General features: G+C 35.0%; 2 protein-coding genes across 3 annotated transcripts; both read left to right on the forward strand.

Annotated features, from left to right (window-relative positions):
* Window positions 1–3,713: 3,713 nt before the first annotated feature.
* On the forward strand, window positions 3,714–10,936 carry LOC148880492 (MADS-box protein AeAP3-2-like). Of its 2 annotated transcripts, XM_088962402.1 has the most exons (8): window positions 3,714–4,169; window positions 4,511–4,786; window positions 7,836–7,905; window positions 8,500–8,661; window positions 8,843–8,884; window positions 8,961–9,002; window positions 9,488–9,711; window positions 10,676–10,936. In XM_088962402.1, coding segments are annotated over exons 2-8 (729 nt in total). In that variant the 5' UTR covers window positions 3,714–4,169; window positions 4,511–4,598; the 3' UTR covers window positions 10,677–10,936. The 2 variants fall into 2 exon arrangements, with proteins under 2 accessions (XP_088818528.1, XP_088818527.1); XM_088962401.1 differs by lacking the exon at window positions 3,714–4,169 and having other exon boundaries at window positions 4,179–4,786.
* Window positions 10,937–12,716: 1,780 nt separating this feature from the next.
* On the forward strand, window positions 12,717–15,448 carry LOC148880493 (uncharacterized). Its single transcript, XM_088962403.1, has 2 exons — window positions 12,717–12,906; window positions 13,249–15,448. The coding sequence occupies exon 2, from the start codon at window positions 13,484–13,486 to the stop codon at window positions 15,173–15,175; it is 1,692 nt and encodes a 563-aa protein (XP_088818529.1). The 5' UTR covers window positions 12,717–12,906; window positions 13,249–13,483; the 3' UTR covers window positions 15,176–15,448.
* Window positions 15,449–20,231: the final 4,783 nt, after the last annotated feature.

Genomic DNA, 20,231 nt, shown 5'->3' on the forward strand with positions numbered 1-20,231 from the left:
AGAGAAAGTTTTGAAGGATTTCCAACAGACAACGCCAATTGTTGCTACCAAATATGGAGCCAAGGGCAACAATGTAATTTCCAGTGTCCAATGTCGACGGGTCCAACCTGTTGTGAGAAAGAAGATGTCAAAGGCCCAGGGAGTTATCTCAGGGGCAAAGACTCCAATGGTCAAATTAGTCGATAGCTGTGAGGGATCGGACCAAGCAAGAGAGGGGACTTAGAGCTAAAGCTCCAATGTGTATTTACCTCAATGTGGGAGCCCCTCTTTATAGTCGGAGTTGCTTGAGAGTAATAGTTGGGAGCATGTGGCAACAGTTGGCAGTGGTTGGTGATGGGTGGCTAGGATACGTCCGGCCGACGTCACGTGTCAAGATTTGTGAATCGGCTGAATACCACTATATCAGATTTAGTCAAAGATCAGTTGACTTAGGTGGTTGAGTCATTGACCCTCTGACCCATGGGTCAATCTTAACATGAATATTTAATGTTAGAGTCTAGCTTTTTCCAACCCGGCCCAAAATTTCCTTGACTTGACCCAAAGCCGTCCTGATTGTTGGGTTTAATACCATTGCAACTGTCGGTTTTGATAACGTCAAAACAAATCTGCGAATCATGGACAAAATTTTTTGGGTTAATTAGTGATTTTAATTGGCAACAATGGCTAGAAATAGTATGGATCATCTGCCAAGAAAACACGTTCCAACCCTCTACCAACGTGATCTTACACCGCACGTCATACATAGCGAGTCCCACTTTTATAGGGTTGGAATGTGTCTTGTTGGTAGAAGACCTCAACTTGGCTGGAAACGTCTTATGATAGTATTGATGTTTCGACTTGAAACATTAACTAATAATTCCCCTGGTGGCAACCCATTTAATCCCTAGTCTCCACTACAACCAGTCAGACAAGAGAGACACCATCAATTGGTCTCACCAATTCGTATAAATCAATTCAAAACGTTTCACGTGTACCAAAACACAACCTAAATCACTTTAACTAGCCCCCTAACTTAATATCACACGAGAGGAATTCAATTGAAGAGTAGGCCATATAAAGAATTGGGATCTGTTTCTCACATGGGGTGTCTTACAATACCTCACAGGCACACCCCATCGTGCATTGGGAATATCTCTTGTAAATAATAACACAAATAAATAAGATGTTCCCAAAACATGGTGGATGTACATGTAAGGTCGGTGTGAGGTGCCTTTTTGTGAGGAGAAGATCTGGAAATAGAGAGAGAGATTAACTTTGATTATGGACCATAATCTCTGTACGAGCTTGCATATTGTTGACTTGAATCCTTGTTGGAGAAGAAATTGAAGAATACAGCATCCGTCAGATAACACAACCCATCTCTCTCTCTCCATTTACATTAATGAAAAGAAAAAAGAATGGGCCTGAATTTTGGAAGGCCAGAAAGACCACGGGGCGGGGCATGTACCCAAAATAGAAGTGAAGTGGACGTAAAACCAACTCGGACCACAATAAGGACGCCCATTTTAGGGAAACCCTTGCCATTATTCTCTGCAGCTTTCCATTGTGGGGTAGGTTTAGATAATCATGGGTGCACACAGGTGTCATCAATCTTGTAACCCTAAACGTCTCCTTGCTCCTTCCGGAGAAAATCCTCCACGAGATTTCTCACTGAAATGTTTCCCTAGGTTTCTCTCTAACATTTTCAATCCTTTGATTCGAGATTAAGTAACACCCACCTCGAGATTTGTCAAGAAAATCCCTAGAATTTATCTACCAAGTACCACAACAGCACCTCCCTTGAGCTGAGAAAAAGAGATTTATGCTTATGGAATCCATCTCCACTTGAATAAATGCCCATATAAAGTAATTAATTACAAGGTCGAGATACCTGGTTTTCTCCTCCTGTTTTGATCCTATCTTATCAGAAGACTAGAATCTACAATGAACCACTTTTCTCTATTAATATTTTAGGGTTCCGAATTGAATGACTTCCTTCTTAGTTGAAGGTTTGAACCGAACTAGCAGCTCTAAAAGAAACAGGTTGGTGAGGTCATGAAGGTCCAATATCAGTTGGTTAATTGGAAGCTACATATCGCACATTTACTCACAGACTATTTATATAGACACCCACATACGCAAACACACAGAGAGAGAGAAGATATTATACATGGGGTTCAATGAATAGAAAAGAAGTATAAGATAATAAAGTTGCAGACTGAAGTGGGATTCCATGAGGCTGAGAAAGAAAGTACAAGAACAAAACGGAGGGGACCAAGCACTGGACCCTAGCTTTCTTCTTCAAGAAACCCTTCACATGTTTTGTCTTCTAGGTTTGGGTTTACATAACCATGGAGACTGGATAGAGCTGTGATTTCCAAAATAGTCTTGTTGTCTTGTAGACACCCCTCCTTTAGTAAAAGGCCAAAAAATAGTTCTTAAACACATCTGCAAGATATATATTCTTGCAGATAAATAGTGAACTCTTCTAACCCCCCCCCCCCCACCCCAAAAAAAAAAAAAGAAAGATAAATAGTACTGAACCCTTAATTTAAAACTAAGCATCTGTCTGAGCAAGGGGTTGATTTTATATTTTAAGTTCTGAAGTAGATTGGTCTCCCCCATGAAGTAGGGATGCAGAACTGCTACAGAAACCCTAAGGCTATGTTTGATTTGAAGGAAAAGGTAGGGAAACATATACAAAGTTTGTAAAGGTTTTTTTAACTTTCTTTTCCTTTCCCTACTTTTTCCTTCAAACCAAACGTAGCTAAAAGAACAGTGATTGGCTCCTCTAACACTGCATGTTAGGATCTGCCTATTGATCAATTGAAAATGCTACCAACATGGGTGTTATTCTTAATTAATTACTATAATATAATATAAATATAAACTATTAAAATGCTTGTAAATGCTTGATTCCAAGCATGATTATATTAATTTGTTGGAACACATAGAGAAATTACTAGAATAAAAAAGGAGATATTGAGCAATTAAATGTTACTTGCACTAATGAAATTTCAAAACTTAGATCATAATAACCATTGAGAACTGCAAGTGCATTTTCTGTTGATTATTTTGAATCTCCCTAGATGTTTCTTCTTTACACTCGAGATGAATCTGGAGCAAATTAAACCCAATTCATTTTAGTGCTAATAAGAGCATCGATCATAAGTATTGCACAGATAAGAAGATATTTGATTTGATTTTAAACCTAAATAAATGACTTTTCAAATAATGAAAGGGTGTTAGAATTAGTCTGGATGATGTTATGGTTAAAATCAAACAAAACTGGGACGCTCAAGTCTTTTGGCTAAACAGACACTAGTGCATTAAAGTCAAGTGTAGAATCTCAGACACTTTTATCTCTAATACCCAGATGTGGAAAAAGCTCAATGACAAAAACCATGAACCAAATACTTGACAAGGAAATTCTAAGTCTTTCAGGTAATGTGACGCTCTGTCGTTTCCCATTGGGTCTAGGGTTTTCGCCAATCCCCACATCATTCCTTTTCTGGGTATTCCCTGGTTTTCTAACATCTGAAGAGTTTAACCAAATTAGTATGCACCCAGGAAGCTTGCTTGGCAGATCAGAGCAGTGGTAGTTAACAGTCACAGCAAACTTTTCTTCATGCTTTCTTTAGAGGGTCTGGAAGTAAGACCAGTTCAGATTGGAAATCACATAAATGCCATCTCTGTTGGGCATGATTTCATGTTATGCTTGTATAGTGGAGATTGCTGTGTTGCAGAAAATAAGACCTCCCCACACCACTGATGACTGATCCATGTAATATAACCCTTAGATCATCTTGTGGATCAACCAACCATAAATATATATAGCAGTGAAGAAATCATCCTAAGAGTGACAAAGAAACTGTTAATTCTAACTTATAAGGATCTGTTGAAGGACTAAACTTTAACGGCCAACAAAAAGTGGTTAATAGTTAATACTTCAGAAAGAAAAAATATATATATTCCCACAAATTGGATTATTAAGATTACCGAATCACTATTTTACAGCAAACCATGTTTATCTCTCTCTCTCTCTCTCTCATTGATAATGAAGTGCATTTTGGTGATTTTCTTGGAAAGAATGAGTCATTTGGAAACCTTTAGGTTGCCTTCTTTTTTAAATTGCACAGCACATTTCATTCCAATCACTCTGCACCAACAAGAAAAGCAAGCAAGAACAGGTAACCACAATCTCAAAACCCAGCTTTCTCTTCCTCCTTTCTCTCCTACTCTGTCTACCTCTCATTGTTCCTCCTCTACAACTCTCTCTCTCTCTCTCTCTCTCTCTCTCTCTCTCTCTCTCTCTATATATATATATATATATATATATATGCATGAAATCATCGTTTTTGTTTTCATAAACTAAGTTTCCACTTTTGATGACAGCTCTTTGTGCCTGTTAATCCTTATTTAAACCACACCCAAATTAAGCTTTCTTGCCAAAAATCAAAACCTCCATGTTTGTGCCTTCTCTCGTGATTTCTACAATTGATTTTCTTTTTTTTTTCTGCACTGAAACCAGGAAAATCAAACACGAAAAAAGGTCAAATTTCCCATTCTTTTCTCTTTCCCTAACAAGAAGAGAGACAAGCCTCCACTGTTGGATAATTATGGGACGGGGAAAGATAGAGATCAAGAAGATTGAGAATTCAACCAACAGACAAGTCACCTTCTCGAAGCGCCGGGGAGGGCTGATGAAGAAGGCCCATGAGCTTTCTGTGCTGTGTGATGCCCACCTTGGGCTCATCATCTTCTCGAGTACTGGCAAGATGTACGAATACTGCAGCTCACATTCCAGGTCTGTAAGCTTCAGAATTTCTTTTTTTCTTCTTCCTCTAGCTGCATTGTTCACTTGGATTTCTCTCTGAACGTTGTTTTAATTAGTTGTATCTTTCACTGAAATATTCTCAGTGCAGTTCTACTTTGAAAATCATCATCATCTAATAAAATCTTCTTAATATTGTGTATCTGTTATTTATTTTAGACTTGGTTATGTAAATGTTTCATTGAATCCCCACCCTCTCTCTCTCTCTCTCTCTCTCTCTCTCTCTTCTGTGTGCTGTACTGCTGTTGATTAATTATCAATTTTGTTCTTTATTTATCCTTTTGAAATTGGCTCATTTCAAATTATTTCTCAAGACTTCCTTCTTTGACCCGTGAGTTTATTGCATGAAAATTTCTCTTTGATCCGTACCTTAAGTACTACTCTTTTATTGTTTTTTCGTAATAACTCCGAAGGATTACATTTTTATAGGGTTTTTTTTCATGTGTTCTGTTTATGGAATTGATTGGTGATTTCTACTTGATTTATATATTATTGCACTACTGTATCTTCTTCTAAGGATGAATATTGGATACATGGAAGTCATCATCAATATACACTTTTCCTATTCTTATTCAAAAGCTACAAGAGAAAGTTGTTAATTACCTGGAATTTAGCTCTTTTTCTGAGGCAAGAAGCAATGATACATCACTACACTCTATGGTTGTAGAATTTTATAGTTCTTTCTTTTGATTTCAGATAGAATCAACCTTAATTACCAAACTTCTTTCTCTTCTCCTCTACCGTATATCTACTATTTAGCATGAAATTTAATTAGAAGTAGTTGCAGGTTCTACTTTGATGACATTGTTTATTGGCAACATGATTTATACATTTGAATATTCAAATTCTGCTTCACTGCAAATTGTTCCGTTGAATCAAGTTGTTTGGTTTCAAATTGATCAGTTGCTTTGAGCTTTTGATATGATCAGTACAAAAATTGTAATAGTAATGAGATTAGTTTTTTTAATGTTCTTAATCAATCTTTCTTTCATTTATATATAAATTTGGTTGACCTTGTGATTTTCTTTTGTTGGGACTTTCAAAAATATGTATAAACAATATAAGAAAGAACAAAGTGTGCTGAGTCTACATCTAATTAGCTCGGATGGTCACTCCAATCAGATTATGCTGTTGATTGACCACAGTGATCAGTCCATGTGATGGAAAAGCATCTGTTTTCTCTAAAATAACTCTATATCAAATCTTCATGCACCACATTTTATTAATACATGGGGAAGAAAGCTTGAATATTATTTTTTATTCTCAACCTGATTAGATCTAGCTAGTTAATTAGTAACTGTTGCATAGTGTTTGTGTATATAGAAAGTAAATTAAGATTAATTTATCATGACAGAGGATCTGATTAAATAAATAAATACTATACAATCTACTCCTACATTATTCACCTCAATGCCACATTTCCTAATTAATTACATCATTCACCTCAATGCCCATAGTCAAAGTAGATCAAAACTCAATGTGTTAATGGTTGTGTATTTTTTTTAAATGATGTTATTTTCCATTTTCCAGTTTTTTTTTGAAATTTTTACATGATCATGGTAGAGTAGAGCCCTAAGAGCCATTTCCCAAATTCATCCAGGCTCTTGACAGGGGTGGACTGGAGACTAACCTAACCAACCTTTGGCATTTTCTTGTGTCAAGTGGCCACTTTCAGACTCAAACCTGCATTCTTATGATTGTCTGCCTGAGAGTTTAATATAGACGTTGTTTCTAATTAAAACTCCTCTACCAAATAATATTGTGATGGGACAATTTAGGGGGTGTTTTATAACATGAATGTTTTTGCTTTTTTGAACTGTTTTTTGTTTTTTTTTTATTATTATTTTGAAAATAAAAAACAAGTTGGGTTTATTTCAAAAATCAATACATTTTTTAAACCATCAAAATGGTTTATATGATTTATGGAACACGATATTGAATAACCATGTTTTCTGTGTTTTTGTTTTAAGAACCAATTGTTTTCAAATCAGATGGTTATGTTTCATTTTTGGAAACTTGTAACAAAAACAATTCACATTGGAGAACACCCCATTGATTTTATGTCTTGTAATAAATTGATATTCTCTACTCAGCAATACCATTTAGTATCTACTAATTCATACTATTTTAAGAGAGTGTCTCTGTGTGTTGAAATACTTGTCTATAGATGTAGTAAATTATAGATATGCATGCCATTCTTAGCAAAGACATTTATACAATTAGGCTAACAATGCAATCTCCTACTTTAATTATTGGTGTTATATATGCATAAGAATCTAGGCGATTAAATAGCTTTAGTTAGGACTTCTCCAACCTATTACTTGTTTACTTGTAAATGTCTAATTAACCAAAAGACCAAAGTCTTTTGTTTTTTGTCTCTTCAGACTTTATTTTGAGTAAATTCTACTATTTGTTTTCCCCTTAAAACAAGTGATGCAACCAGTCAACAAATCAGCATCTAAATTTGATTTTTCTTTTCTTGGAGGGTACATAAAACCTAGTTTTTCAATAATTAAAGTGAATTTTGTAGCATATATTATCATATTTACAAACAAAATTATGATATTAAATTTATAATAAAATATGTCTTCAGTATAAATTTTAAGGAAACTTTTTTCTTTCCAATTATATATATATATATATATATATATATGTTTGTGTGAAATTTGTTCATACTTTTAATAGTAAAAATTTAGTTGTATCTGTTCGGTTGATCCCCTAGACTAAGAGAAAAATACTTTAATTAAATTTATCAAGGGATTATTTGATCAATAGTTAATTAATGGATGAAATGCAAATAAAAAAAAAAATCAAATGGGAGAGAATGAATATAATCTCCAACTCAATATATATATATATATATATATATATATGACCCTAAATAGAACTACAGAAACACATTAATACTCGGATATTTAACAATTTATGTGCGAAGGCATCCATATATCATCCATGACTGTATAATGGACTCATTAACCTTTCACTTACATTATTCCAACATCTTAATTTCTGCCTGCTACAGCATGCAACAACTCATTGAGAGGTATCAAAAGGTCTCAGGAACTCGTATTCAGGAGTATGGTAACCAGCTGGTATGTATGAACTGCAGGCTCACATATAGACTAGTCTCTATCTCTAACTAACTTAATTAGCTGCATGTGTCCATGGTTAAGTGTTTCAAAACCCAGCCTTGGAGGTTGAACCATTTGTCTCTCCGGGTCAGTGGATCATTCAGCGGTTTAACCATTTGGGTGAAATAACAATTAACAAACTCTTTATATATATATATATATATATATATATATATTACCATTGACCCGAATGGTTAGACCGTTTGACCCGAGAATCATCCAGGCAATCAGTTCTATTTTACTCCAAACCCTGTCTTTAATAAAAAACCATTGAATTGGTTAATAATCCATTGACTCAGACGATTGAACTATTGACCCATTTAACAGTTTTAACTGTTTTTTATTTTTTAATTTTTAATTTTTTAAATTTTTATTGTCAGAATGAACTGTCCATTCAAATTGATCGATCAAACCATTAATCCAAAAACAAGTGGTCAGAACGGTTCTATTTCTGGGACATTTTTTAGAACCATGTATATATATTGTGGGTGTCCTTTAATTTAATTGTAATCTGTATTGATCTAATTAATATGTTGAAATGAATGTACGTAACAGCAAATATACAACGAGGTGACAAGGATGAGAAATGAAACGGATAAGCTACAGGCAAGCATGCGACACTTCAGTGGAGAGGACTTGGCCTCTCTACCTTATAATGACCTGCATCAGCTTGAAGAGCAACTTGAAAACTCTGTTAACAAGGTTCGAGCCAGGAAGGTACGTACCTACGTAGCTTTTAATTTTCTTCTTCTTCTTCTTCTTCTCTCAATCAAGTCTCTACTAACTAGTTAATTCTTTATAGATCTGATTCATTAGTTGTGTAATACTAATTAATTAAGTGCCAGCAGTCAGCCTGGCTTTCGCTGAATTTTCTTTTTCTTTTTGATTCAACATACAGAATCAGCTCCTGCAACAACAATTAGACAATCTACGTAGGAAGGTAAAATTAATTCATTTTCTCTCTCTCTTTCTCTCTCTCTTGATAATTTATTATTGTTGTCTACGTGCGCATGCAGGAGCAAATCTTACAGGACCAGAACAACTACTTGTACCGTTGTGTAAGTTTCTGAGCTGTTTTCCTTCTCCTACATTACTATATCATACCTTTTGTAGTCCAAAAAACACTATTTGGGCTCGGTTCGGTTGAAATCTGCACTGGTGTAAATACATATGGGAGTACAAAAAGGGCTGAGTCTATTGAAGTGAAAGAGAAAGAATTGAGGTAGAAGGTAGGATGCAAGATAATGCAGTCACCACTTATATACGAGAAAGAATTGAGGTAGGAGAAATGTAGTGCAAATTCTGTATCAGTACTTGGAAATGCAAATCATATATAAGTAAAAAAGCAAACTCTTTGAACCGGGTACAAATTTTGCACCTGTTAAGATGCACAGCACTGCAACCAAATGCAGCTAGCATTTTCACTATCCAATTTTGGGCTGATTATAGTGTAGAAAAGTAGAAAAATCTTCTTGCTTTGGATTGAAAAGAAATTGATGCGCGTATGTTAATTAACTATTGTGGGTCATGATTAATTAATTAGATTGCAGATCATCAAGCGGCAATGGATCACCAACAAGTTTTGTTAGAGCAGAAGAACATGGAACAACAGCCAGTTTTGGATCATTTCGAACTTTATGCTGAGGACCAAGGGAGAAATATGCTTCAGCTCTCTACTTTCTCTCCCCAGATTCACCCTTACCGTCTCCAGCCTACTCAGCCAAATCTACAGGAAGCCAGTCTTCAGCGACATGGTTTGCAGCTCTGGTACCAATTAATTAACCCTTTCCATACTCAGAAAAACTCTCATTTGAATCTTCTTAATTAAAAATAGTTGGACCTAGGGGTGTCAATTGGACCGGATTTGGTCCAATCCGATCCAGTCCAATGTGATCGAACCCATTACAAATGGACTCGGTCCAGTCCAATCCAATCCAATAAATATTTTGGATCTATCCAATCTGTTCAAGTTCGTTTTAATTTAGATTGATTTTAATTCAAATTTGGTCCATTGACACATATTCTTATCTTCCTTCTATCAATAGACTAGATATTGTCTCAATCCAACACAATTCAATATAAATTCATTATGGATGGACCAGATCCAATTCAATCCAATAAATATTTTGGACCATTAAGTCTGAACTGATCCAATTCAATATGCCTTATTGGTCCGTCAATCTGTCCAAATTGGTTTTGATTTGAACAGATTCCAATCCAAAACCGGTCAATTGACACCCCTAATTAAATCCAACTCCTCATCAAATATGGATCTAGATTGCTGGTCAGTGCATGTATTTAGAAAATAAATCATATCAGATATCGGTCCTTTAAGGGTCAATCTAGGTCCAGTTAAAATCACCCCAATCCAAAAAGAATGAAGAAAGCAACAATCTGAACTGATCCAATTCAATATGCCTTATTGGTCTGTCAATCTATCCAAATTGATTTTGGTTTGAACAGATTCCAATTCAAAACCGATGCATTGACACCCCTAATTGGATCCAACTCCTCATCAAATATGGATCTAGATTGCTGGTCAGTGCATGTGTTTAGAAAATAAATCATATCAGATATTGGTCCTTTTAGGGTCAATCTAGGTCCAGTTGAAATCACCCCAATCAAAAAATAATTTCATTGTCATGATTTCAAGCTCATAGTTTATATTGATTCTCTCCATATCTATGCATGCATTGACTTGGTTTTCTTATGATTTACTTAATTTGTACAGAACCATCATTTCCCATGAGAAGGTCCCAGCTGAAGACTAAGAGTAACCGGAGGAAATTTATATATTCTGTACGAGTTGAGTGATCTTTTGGAATTTGGAACTTCTTTTAATTAGTTATGTTGTGGTGAGAGAGAAAGTGAAGACAGCATGAATTATATAAGATTTTTTTTTTTTTGTCTTTTTGATATTATATATAACTGAAACCGTATAATATGTATAAGAGATTGGTATTAAAATTCATGCTTATAATATTGGATACAACACTACTATCCCTCCATGGCTTATAAGTAGGGTTGTCAGTTGGACTGAATTTGGTGTCCAATCCAATTCAATGAATATTTTAGATTATTTTGGACTGGTCCAATTCAATGTCTGGATCATCCAATTTGTTCAAATTTGTTTTGATTTAGATTGGTTTCAACTCAAACTTGGTCCATTGACACCTATATTCTATCTTATTAATGGATCAGATATTGGTTTAATCCAACTCAATCCAATATAAATTTATTACGGATGGACCAGGTCCAATCCAATCTAATAAATATTTTGGATCGGATTGGTCCAATCCAATATGTCTTGTTGGTCTGTCCAATCTGTCCAAATTGATTTTGGACTGGACAAGGTCCATATCTAAAACCGGTCCATCGACACCCTTACTTAAAAGTGACTTGGACCATGCAGTAATAAGGTTGGCATTGCCAAAAGCTTAATTTAAACATAAGTCAATGAACATTATTTCAAATATATTAAAAAAATTGAGTATAGTAAAAATGTGAATATCTTAAATATGGAGAGTAGTAAAATTAAGAAGAACAAATTAGAATACGAAGCCATATAAAGGAACCTAGGAATAACTCTAATAAGTGATAGAATGAGAGAAAGTAGATCAAAAGGGTTTGATTATGTGCATAAAAGACCATTTATGATACCTGTGGGAAAGAAGCGACATGTGGCAAGTTAAAGGTGCTAAAACAGCTAGGGACAAATAAAAAAGGACTTGGGTGAAAATAATAAGAAATGATTTAACTGCCCTAAATTTTACCATGTATGTGCCACTGAATAAAACAAAATGGCAAAACAAGATCGTGTAGTTGATTTAATATAGTTGGTACAAGGCTTAAATGATGATGATTTGAAATTTTATCATATATAGTGCATATTAAGAAAAATCATGAAACCGATAAAATATGATACCAGATAAGTGGTGCCGATTAATTGGTTATAAGTTTTTCTGATATCATGTCTTTCTGTATCATAGTTGAACCATGTATATAATATTGAATTTGAATTGGGCAGGCCAAGCAATAAGAACTCAAGCAAATCTGATCATCCCTATTGCTAAAATGTATTGATAGAGTGGATCCATGTCAATTTAGGTTTGCCTTGCTCTTTGTTAATGGTTTTGACCATCAATATTACGTCACAAATTCTCACTCAATCTAAATGAGTTTGAATCTGCTCCTCACAAATTGCACTTCACACCGACCTTGTGCATTAGAAACATTTTTCATGAATAAAAATTTATAATTACGGAAATATTCTAGATGCACGGCTGAACCATATTGTAAGGTTGGTGTGAGACGCCCTCTGTGAGGAGCAAATCCGAATTCATCTATAATAGTCATTCCAAAGAGATAGCAACTGCTGAACATGGGTGTGATCATTTCTACGCTGGCCTAGTTCGGGCCTGGGCCCAATAACACATTTATAGTCCATATGCCATGTATATTTTGCGGCCCAATCAAGCCGGGCTAGAAAATGATGATTGATGAGTCCTACTTTTATACGGATCGTTTGATAACTGATTTGTTGAGACGTCGGAGTGACCACTTTTATCCCTCATCATTTTACCATTTTATCCTATTGTAAAGTTGTCACTTAACAAACGGTCCCCATAGAACGCGTAATGGACGTAAACAGTAATGCAGGGCATGCGCAATGCGCATCCCGCTTATGATAAGAACGAGTATTAAGAATGTAATCAAATGTCATCATCATCTCTAATCACCGTATCTATACTTTAATCAAATGTCATCGTCGCCTCTTATCACCATTTAACCTCTCACAGACAGAGACATAGATAGAGAGAGAGAGAGAAGGTGAGAGAGTGAACAGAGCAGAGCTGCAGAGCTCAGATGTTGACGACTGTGATGAGTGTGAGATACAGAACAGGGATGGGAAGAACATCTGATTGAGCTCGTTTTTGTTTCCAGGTGAATGCTAAAAGAAAGGTACGACGGAAGTTCGTTCTCGAATTAGAATAACTGGTTATAGAGATAGTCTTATAATTAGATCTGTGTGGATTTCTATCTCCTTTAACAGGTCTCTCCTTAGATCTTCTTATCATCATTTTATCTCATCCGCATCTCTAGCTTTACGTGCATATTTTTCTTTTATTCCTTGTTTCCAGTTCGTCTCTCTAAGCGCCTGTCAGTTTCAGGTGATTTGGAGGAGGAAAGAAAAACCTTGCCATTTAATTCCTTTTGGACTAGTTTGAAGATATTAGTGCATCTCTTCGTCCAGCAACCCTAGATTTCTTATTCCTAGTGCTTTTTTTTTTGTTTCCTTTGCAGTGTATATTTTCTTATTGCACCCCTTTAAGCTCTCCAGCAAATACAGAGTTCGATCTTTTGAACATAATTTCACTTGTTTTGCATTGCCCGTGCTCTTCGCGGGAAGATTTAGCGCTACATCCTTGGTCTATAGTTCTCTCTTTTGCTCACTTGGTTGTAAATTTATTTGTTACATTCACCCTGATCGTTTGAGATTCCAGCACCATTGGCCTAGGGTTTCTGTGATCTGGAAAAAATGTTTGGTCGCTCGTCGTTCTCTAGATCCGGAAGTTTCCGGCCGGAAAACTTGGGGCAAAATGCACTTGCAATGATTGGAAACCTCTGCTTCGCGCTCTTTGTACTGGGGGTCTTAATCTTCACTATCATTGCTGCAACTTACCAGCCCGAAGACCCTCTTTTCCATCCCTCAACAAAGATTACCACTTTCCTTACGTCCACTTCCAATGCCACCTTCAAATCCGACGAGACTGTTGTCAAGACCGGTGAGGACTTCGTCGGTACCAATCAGACCGAATTTGCCACTTTCATAAACATTACCGACGTTGCTCTCCCTGCCGAGGAAGCTCCTCCTGATTGTTCGGGTGACATGGATAAGCCGATCGATTGCACAGATCCTGAGATCTTCCATTTGATGATGAGAACTGCCATAGAATACTTCAAGGATATCCATTTCTACCGTTTTGGGAAATCTGTTGCCGGATCCAATGATAGCACTTGTGACATGGCATGGCGGTTTAGACCCAAGGAAGGAAAAGCTGCTGCCTTCTACAAGGACTATCGAAGGTTCGTCATCTCTAGGAGTGAAAACTGTAACCATACTGTGATTGGTATAGGAGAATATCACTCGGGATTAAATGCCAGGAAAAAGAAGAAGCATCAGAAACCTGGGTTTGAGAAGAAGCAGCCAAAGCAGCAAGAGACCATCAATCTGCCTGTGGTGGGGGAAATTGTAAATGACTCTCTCCCTGTTATTGAATCTGAAGGGTCATTTAGCCGTGGGAGGTATCTGGTTTACACTGGTGGTGGAGACAGATGCAAGAGCATGAACCATTACTTATGGAGTTTCTTGTGTGCCCTCGGTGAAGCCCAGTACCTGAAACGGACATTGGTTATGGACTTGAATATTTGTTTGTCTTCAATATACACAGCGTCAAAACAGGACGAGGAAGGAAAAGATTTCAGATTTTACTTTGATTTTGAGCATTTGAAGGAGACAGCATCTGTCCTGGACCAGAGCCAGTTTTGGCAGGACTGGGGAAAATGGCAGAAGCGGGATGGATTGACCCTCCATCTTGTTGAAGATTTCAGGGTAACACCAATGAAGCTTACTGAAGCGAGGGATACTTTGATCATGAGGAAGTTTGGGTCCGTGGAGCCTGATAATTACTGGTATAGGGTGTGTGAAGGAGAGACTGAGTCCGTTGTCCAGCGACCATGGCACCTCATCTGGAAGTCTCAACGGTTAATGGACATAGTATCAGCAATTGCTGCAAGATCGAATTGGGATTTTGACTCTGTTCATGTAGTCAGGGGAGAGAAAGCAAGAAACAAAGAACTTTGGCCAAACTTGGAAGCCGATACTAGACCTGAAGCAATAATGTCATCTCTGCAGGACAAGATTGAGGATGGGAGGAATCTATATATTGCCACTGACGAACCAGATACTTCTTTCTTTGACCCTCTGAAGGACAAGTACAGCACTCATTTCCTTGATGAGTACAAGGATCTTTGGGATGAGAACAGTGACTGGTATTTGGAAACCACAAAGCTTAATAACGGGGTTCCAGTGGAATTTGATGGTTATATGAGGATTTCAGTTGATACAGAGGTATTCTTGAGGGGAAAAAAGCAGATTGAGACTTTCAATGATCTCACAAGTGACTGCAAGGATGGAATTAATACATGCCACACGACTGCTAATGCTTAAACTGCGGTTTGTATGCCCTGTACTGTCTATTTCACATTTCGACATGTATCTTTAGGTTGGTAGTTATCATTGAGCAAGATCTGCAAAATCTTGTCCTTGTAGGGAAGCAAATAGAAGTATTAACTAGTAGGATCTTAGTAAGTTTGTTGCAATTGCGTAAAGCACTGCATCTCTCTGTTTACTTTGTTGTTTCTCTGTACCAAGTAATGTGACTTGACTGCCATTGTGTTTTTTGGTGACAAGTCATAAATCATAATTCTGTTTTTTGTTAAACATCGTTCATTACCTGTCCAACTTCAATCATCTGTTATTCTTTAGGTTTTACCAATTCTACATACAAGCCAAAAGAATTAAGGGATTATAGGGGAAGTGAAAAGAAGATTGAAGGATAGATTTTGTGGCAGAGAGTTCAAGAATCACTGACTGGTTACATTAAACTATTAATACCAAATTGGGATCCTCTGATATCAATCTATAAAATGAAATGAAAGATCAAGACAAATTGATCCTCTCTTTGAATGCACGGAGAAGATGGAGCCCACTTTATAGCAATTCATAGGACTTGTCAGGATGGATACCACTTTGGTAGAAACTTTGAAAATTTTAAAATATATTTTTTTAAAACATATATAAATAAAGTGGTCTTGCTCCACATAAGTTTTTCCTTTCTCCTCTTCCCTCAAGCATGAGGCTATTTAAACTCATCAACAATGGGCACCTTTTAATACGCATCACGATGGTCTCTTCTAGTATTTCAAAATAAACCAAAAATTCAATTGATATATTTGGGTTTCTAATGCTATAAAGCTTAAACAATTTAAATGGTGGTTATTTCAAAAAGTATCGTATTAGCAGTTTTTATGGTTGATATAGATTGTGTTTGGTACTATAGGCTCAAACATTTGAAGAGGCAATGGAAAGGCGTTTTGGCATGTAATTTGTTTGGTTGACTAGGAATTGAACAAGTGTTTTGAACAGCATTGTGTTTGGTATTGTCATTGCTACCTATAATGTAAAATGTTTAAATGAAATGTTTATATTCAATGTCACACTACCCTACTACATTGACTCTTATCCAATTGTCAAATTTAAAGTTATTGCACAGATTAATGTCTAAATGCAAATCTAAGGGTTCTAGAGAATAGAACCAAAAAAAAAAAAAAAAAAAAACTGTTTTGGAGGTAGGGTTTATGGTTATTGGATTGTATAATTCCATCTTTGCTAGTATTCAGTGCATTTTCAAGTAAAAACGTTTTATGACTTTTTTAACTCAAAAAAAGCCTCAGTCACACACCGAAAAATAATATGATGCTTAAACTCAAAATGCCCCGGGATGTGGCAAGTTTTCAAATAGAAACAACCACAATACCAAGCATCACCATAATGAATAGCCAATTTTTGGGTGGAGATAAGGGTAGGAGTAACCCATTGAATTTTTGGATTTAATCCGTCTCTATTTTACCATCTTTAAAATAAAGAAAAAACACTCTTAAAATTACAAGTTATAAACTTACAAGCCCGCCAATGATACTGAAAATTTTTGTTATAAACAGATTATCTGTTTATTAATTGACTCGGAATCAGATACTCTCCGAGTTGAATTCAATTTTGATAACCAACCCAATTGGTATGCATTCAAATTCAAATGGGTTTCTGATTGGCTAAATTTTTTCAACACACATGCGTGCGCACTCACGCACAGAGTATGTGAATGTGAGCCAGAGTTTGAGTGAGTTTGGGCCCTAGGAGTCAGGGGCCCATTTAGGGGTGCAAATGGATCAGATCCGGTCCTATTTGGTCGAATTCAGATCACCCTTGTTCGGATCTTTTAATCACCCGTATCCGATCCGAAAAACTCTGATGCAATATATATATATATATATATATATATATATATATTTATTTATTTATTTATAAATATTTTTTATATTATATTTTTACAAATTTGTTATATTATTTATTTTTTATAAAAATCTTGTATATATATGATAACATAATTAAAAAATAATTTTATTTTTTGTTTTTAGTTTATTTAAATTAGTATCTCTTATTTTTCTTTTAATAATTTATTAATTTTTTTAAAAAAAGTTAGATCGAATCAGATCCAAAAATCCAACTTATCGATTTCTATCTAAACAAATTTTCAAATTGGATCGAATCCAACATGGATCGGATTTGAATATACTCTAATTAGAATCCGATCCGATCCAATCCGTTTGCATCCCTAATTAAACCTATTAACGCCCACAAAAAAGTGATAACTAATCAACTGGTACAATTGGGTAAATGGCCTTATATTGAAGTGCCAATAGTCGTAACCATAAATGGTTAGTTGCTTGTGATTGATGGATGAAGGTGATCTCTATAACCATATAGCTACAAGAGAGGTTGGCAAGGCAAACAGGCGCGTCTACAATGAATTAATTACATAAACCTATCAAGAGTAAATGACAAAAAAGGTTGGGCCGTTTGGAAGTTCCACGTATATGACAATATTACGATAAAAAGAATTAATTGCAATCAATATTTCTTAAATTAACAAGACAATTAAAAGACTAAATAGGGTAACGCGTCATATGTAAGAAGCTTCAAAACAGTCCATGTCTTTCACCAAACAACCAAGCTTTTCTCTATAGTAGTGGGTGGCAGAAAGAGCCAAATAAAATGAGAACCACGTGGTGGTTTTATTAACGTGATAAGCAAAAATACCTATAGCCTAAGTAGGGATTATCATTCTTGGCCTGACCCGGAAAACCCGGGAGGCCCAGCCCACAAATTTTCAGTCTTGAGTCCAGAGTTTTGTGTGTAGGCCCAGCCTGGGTTTGGGCCCACATCAAACCCAAAAAATCATGGCCGGGCTTAGGCTTAATACTTTAAGCCCGGCTTAGTTTAGTATATAAAATTGATAATCTAAACTAAATCAAGCCTACCAATTAAACGAGACATGCCTTATTTTGTGCCATAGACCCAAAGTCATTAATCATTAAGACCGAAAAAAGCCTGTAAGCCCAGGCCGAGCTTGGACTTACAATCTAGGCCCAGGATACCGGCCGGGCTGGTCCCAAGCCTAACTTAATGTCATTATCATTAGTGCTAAACCAGGCCTGGCCCGTATGGGTCCATGATCACCCCTACCCATAGGGTGTAATTGGATCCGATTTATATTGGATCTTGGATCCAAAACCGACATATTGGATTTCAGATTCGTATTTAACTCTGCCTTTATAATAACAAAAAATTAAAAAGATTAACTATTTTTAAGACACACACAGATATATATATATATATATATATATATATCAAACCGCATGAGGTTAAATCTACATCTATATGATTAATGTAAGCCTTGTTTGTTAAAGTGATAAGTTATATATATATGGGTAAATGCATTTATTGAAACAAATGTTTCTCAGAAAACACTTGCTCGCATAAGTTAACTTACTAGTGTTTTTTGTTTTTAAAGTAAATTTATACCATAGTTTTTAAAAATGATTCGGAAATAGAATCATTCTGACCACTGGTTTTTGGGCCGACGGTTCAACTGTTCAGTTCAAACGGAGAGTCCGTTCTAACAACAAAAATTAAAAAAATATAAAAAATGGTCAAAACCGTTGAATAGATCAACGGTTCAACCGCCCTGGTCAACAAGTCATTAACTGATTCAATAATTTTTGGACAGAGATCAAGTTTGGGGTAAAATGGTACCGGTTACCTGAACAGTCCAAAAACCATGATTTATACAATGATCATTTGAAAGTGTCATTATTAAAGGGACAATATTATCTCGTCATGTGTCATGTGTTATCACGAGGATATTATTTAGGTAAATGAACCGCTTGAGAATCATTGACGAAATACTAATATCAAAACACAAATATAGGTTTCTTTCATTTAGGACCCACTAATTTACAAACCCCCCTTGGATAACCCTAAAAATGAAAAATGAGTGTACTCAAGTTCTAACCAAGGATTAAAATAAAATATCAATATGGTATGCCCAGTATGGGGCGTGTATCAGTATGCCACCATATTGATGTGTATGCCGATACTGCATGATACACATCAACGGTGGCATATCGAACCTCTGTTTGAAAACTTCAATATTAAAAATGCAGTTAGCACAACTTGAGCCCAGGACCACAACTCGCCTAGCACTAATTAATATTCCATCTTTAACCACTAAGATAACATTTTTTTTCATATTAATAAATGGAATACATTAACTTTTATTAATTAATATTTACATCAAATCCCAACAACTAACATGCACTTATCTTCAACAACTCCAATTACAAATAAAAAGAATAATATTTAAAATTAATATTTTATAAACCAATAGAATAAATAAACTACCAAATCCACATTTATATCAAAAGGTTGATTTTTAATTTAAAGACATTTTAAAATATTAAAAATAGAATATTTATTTTAATACTTAAAATTTACTAATATGCACATGATATATATCCCAAAATTTTTATAAATTATTAATTAATATTTTAATTTGCATATTTATAGAAATAAATATATTATTTATAAAATATTTAAAAATGTAATATAAATTGAATCTATCAAATCCACTAATCTATATTTATATTAAAACATAATTTTTTATTTTAAAATTTTATAAAAATAAAAATATTAATAATGAAATAATTATTGTAATAATTAAAATTTGTGAATTTTCATATAATATATATCTTTGAAATTTAAATAGATTTGATATATTTTAAGTTAGGATTATATATTTTTATAAATTATCAATTAATTTTTATTTTCATTTTATAATAACATATTTATTGTTTACCAAAAATTTGAGAATTAACTTTTAGTTAACATTTTTGTTAATGTTAAAAATTATAAGTAGTACAATAGAAAAAAATGATATAATAATTGAAATATAATAGTTGCCTATATTTTGTGCCTTAGACTTTAATACAAAATAAGATAATATAATAATGACTTTGTGTATGTATTAATTTATAAAAATCTATATAATATGTTTCTTGGAATGTGGATGATGCATATCAACAAAAGTAGAATAAGGCATCGACCC

Source organism: Nelumbo lutea, chromosome 1 (assembly GCF_056320005.1).
Source record: "Nelumbo lutea isolate HS-2025 chromosome 1, American lotus-T2T, whole genome shotgun sequence".
NCBI classification, from domain to species: Eukaryota; Viridiplantae; Streptophyta; class Magnoliopsida; order Proteales; family Nelumbonaceae; genus Nelumbo; species Nelumbo lutea.

Bases quoted from the DNA above. Each gene is read 5' to 3' on its own strand.
- LOC148880492 (XM_088962401.1), top strand. From the start codon at position 4,446: ATGTTTGTGCCTTCTCTCGTGATTTCTACAATTGATTTTCTTTTTTTT. The intron at 8,885-8,960 runs GTAAAATTAATT...GTGCGCATGCAG, and splicing joins TAGACAATCTACGTAGGAAG to GAGCAAATCTTACAGGACCA. The intron at 9,003-9,487 runs GTAAGTTTCTGA...TTAATTAATTAG, and splicing joins ACAACTACTTGTACCGTTGT to ATTGCAGATCATCAAGCGGC.
- LOC148880493 (XM_088962403.1), top strand. From the start codon at position 13,484: ATGTTTGGTCGCTCGTCGTTCTCTAGATCCGGAAGTTTCCGGCCGGAA.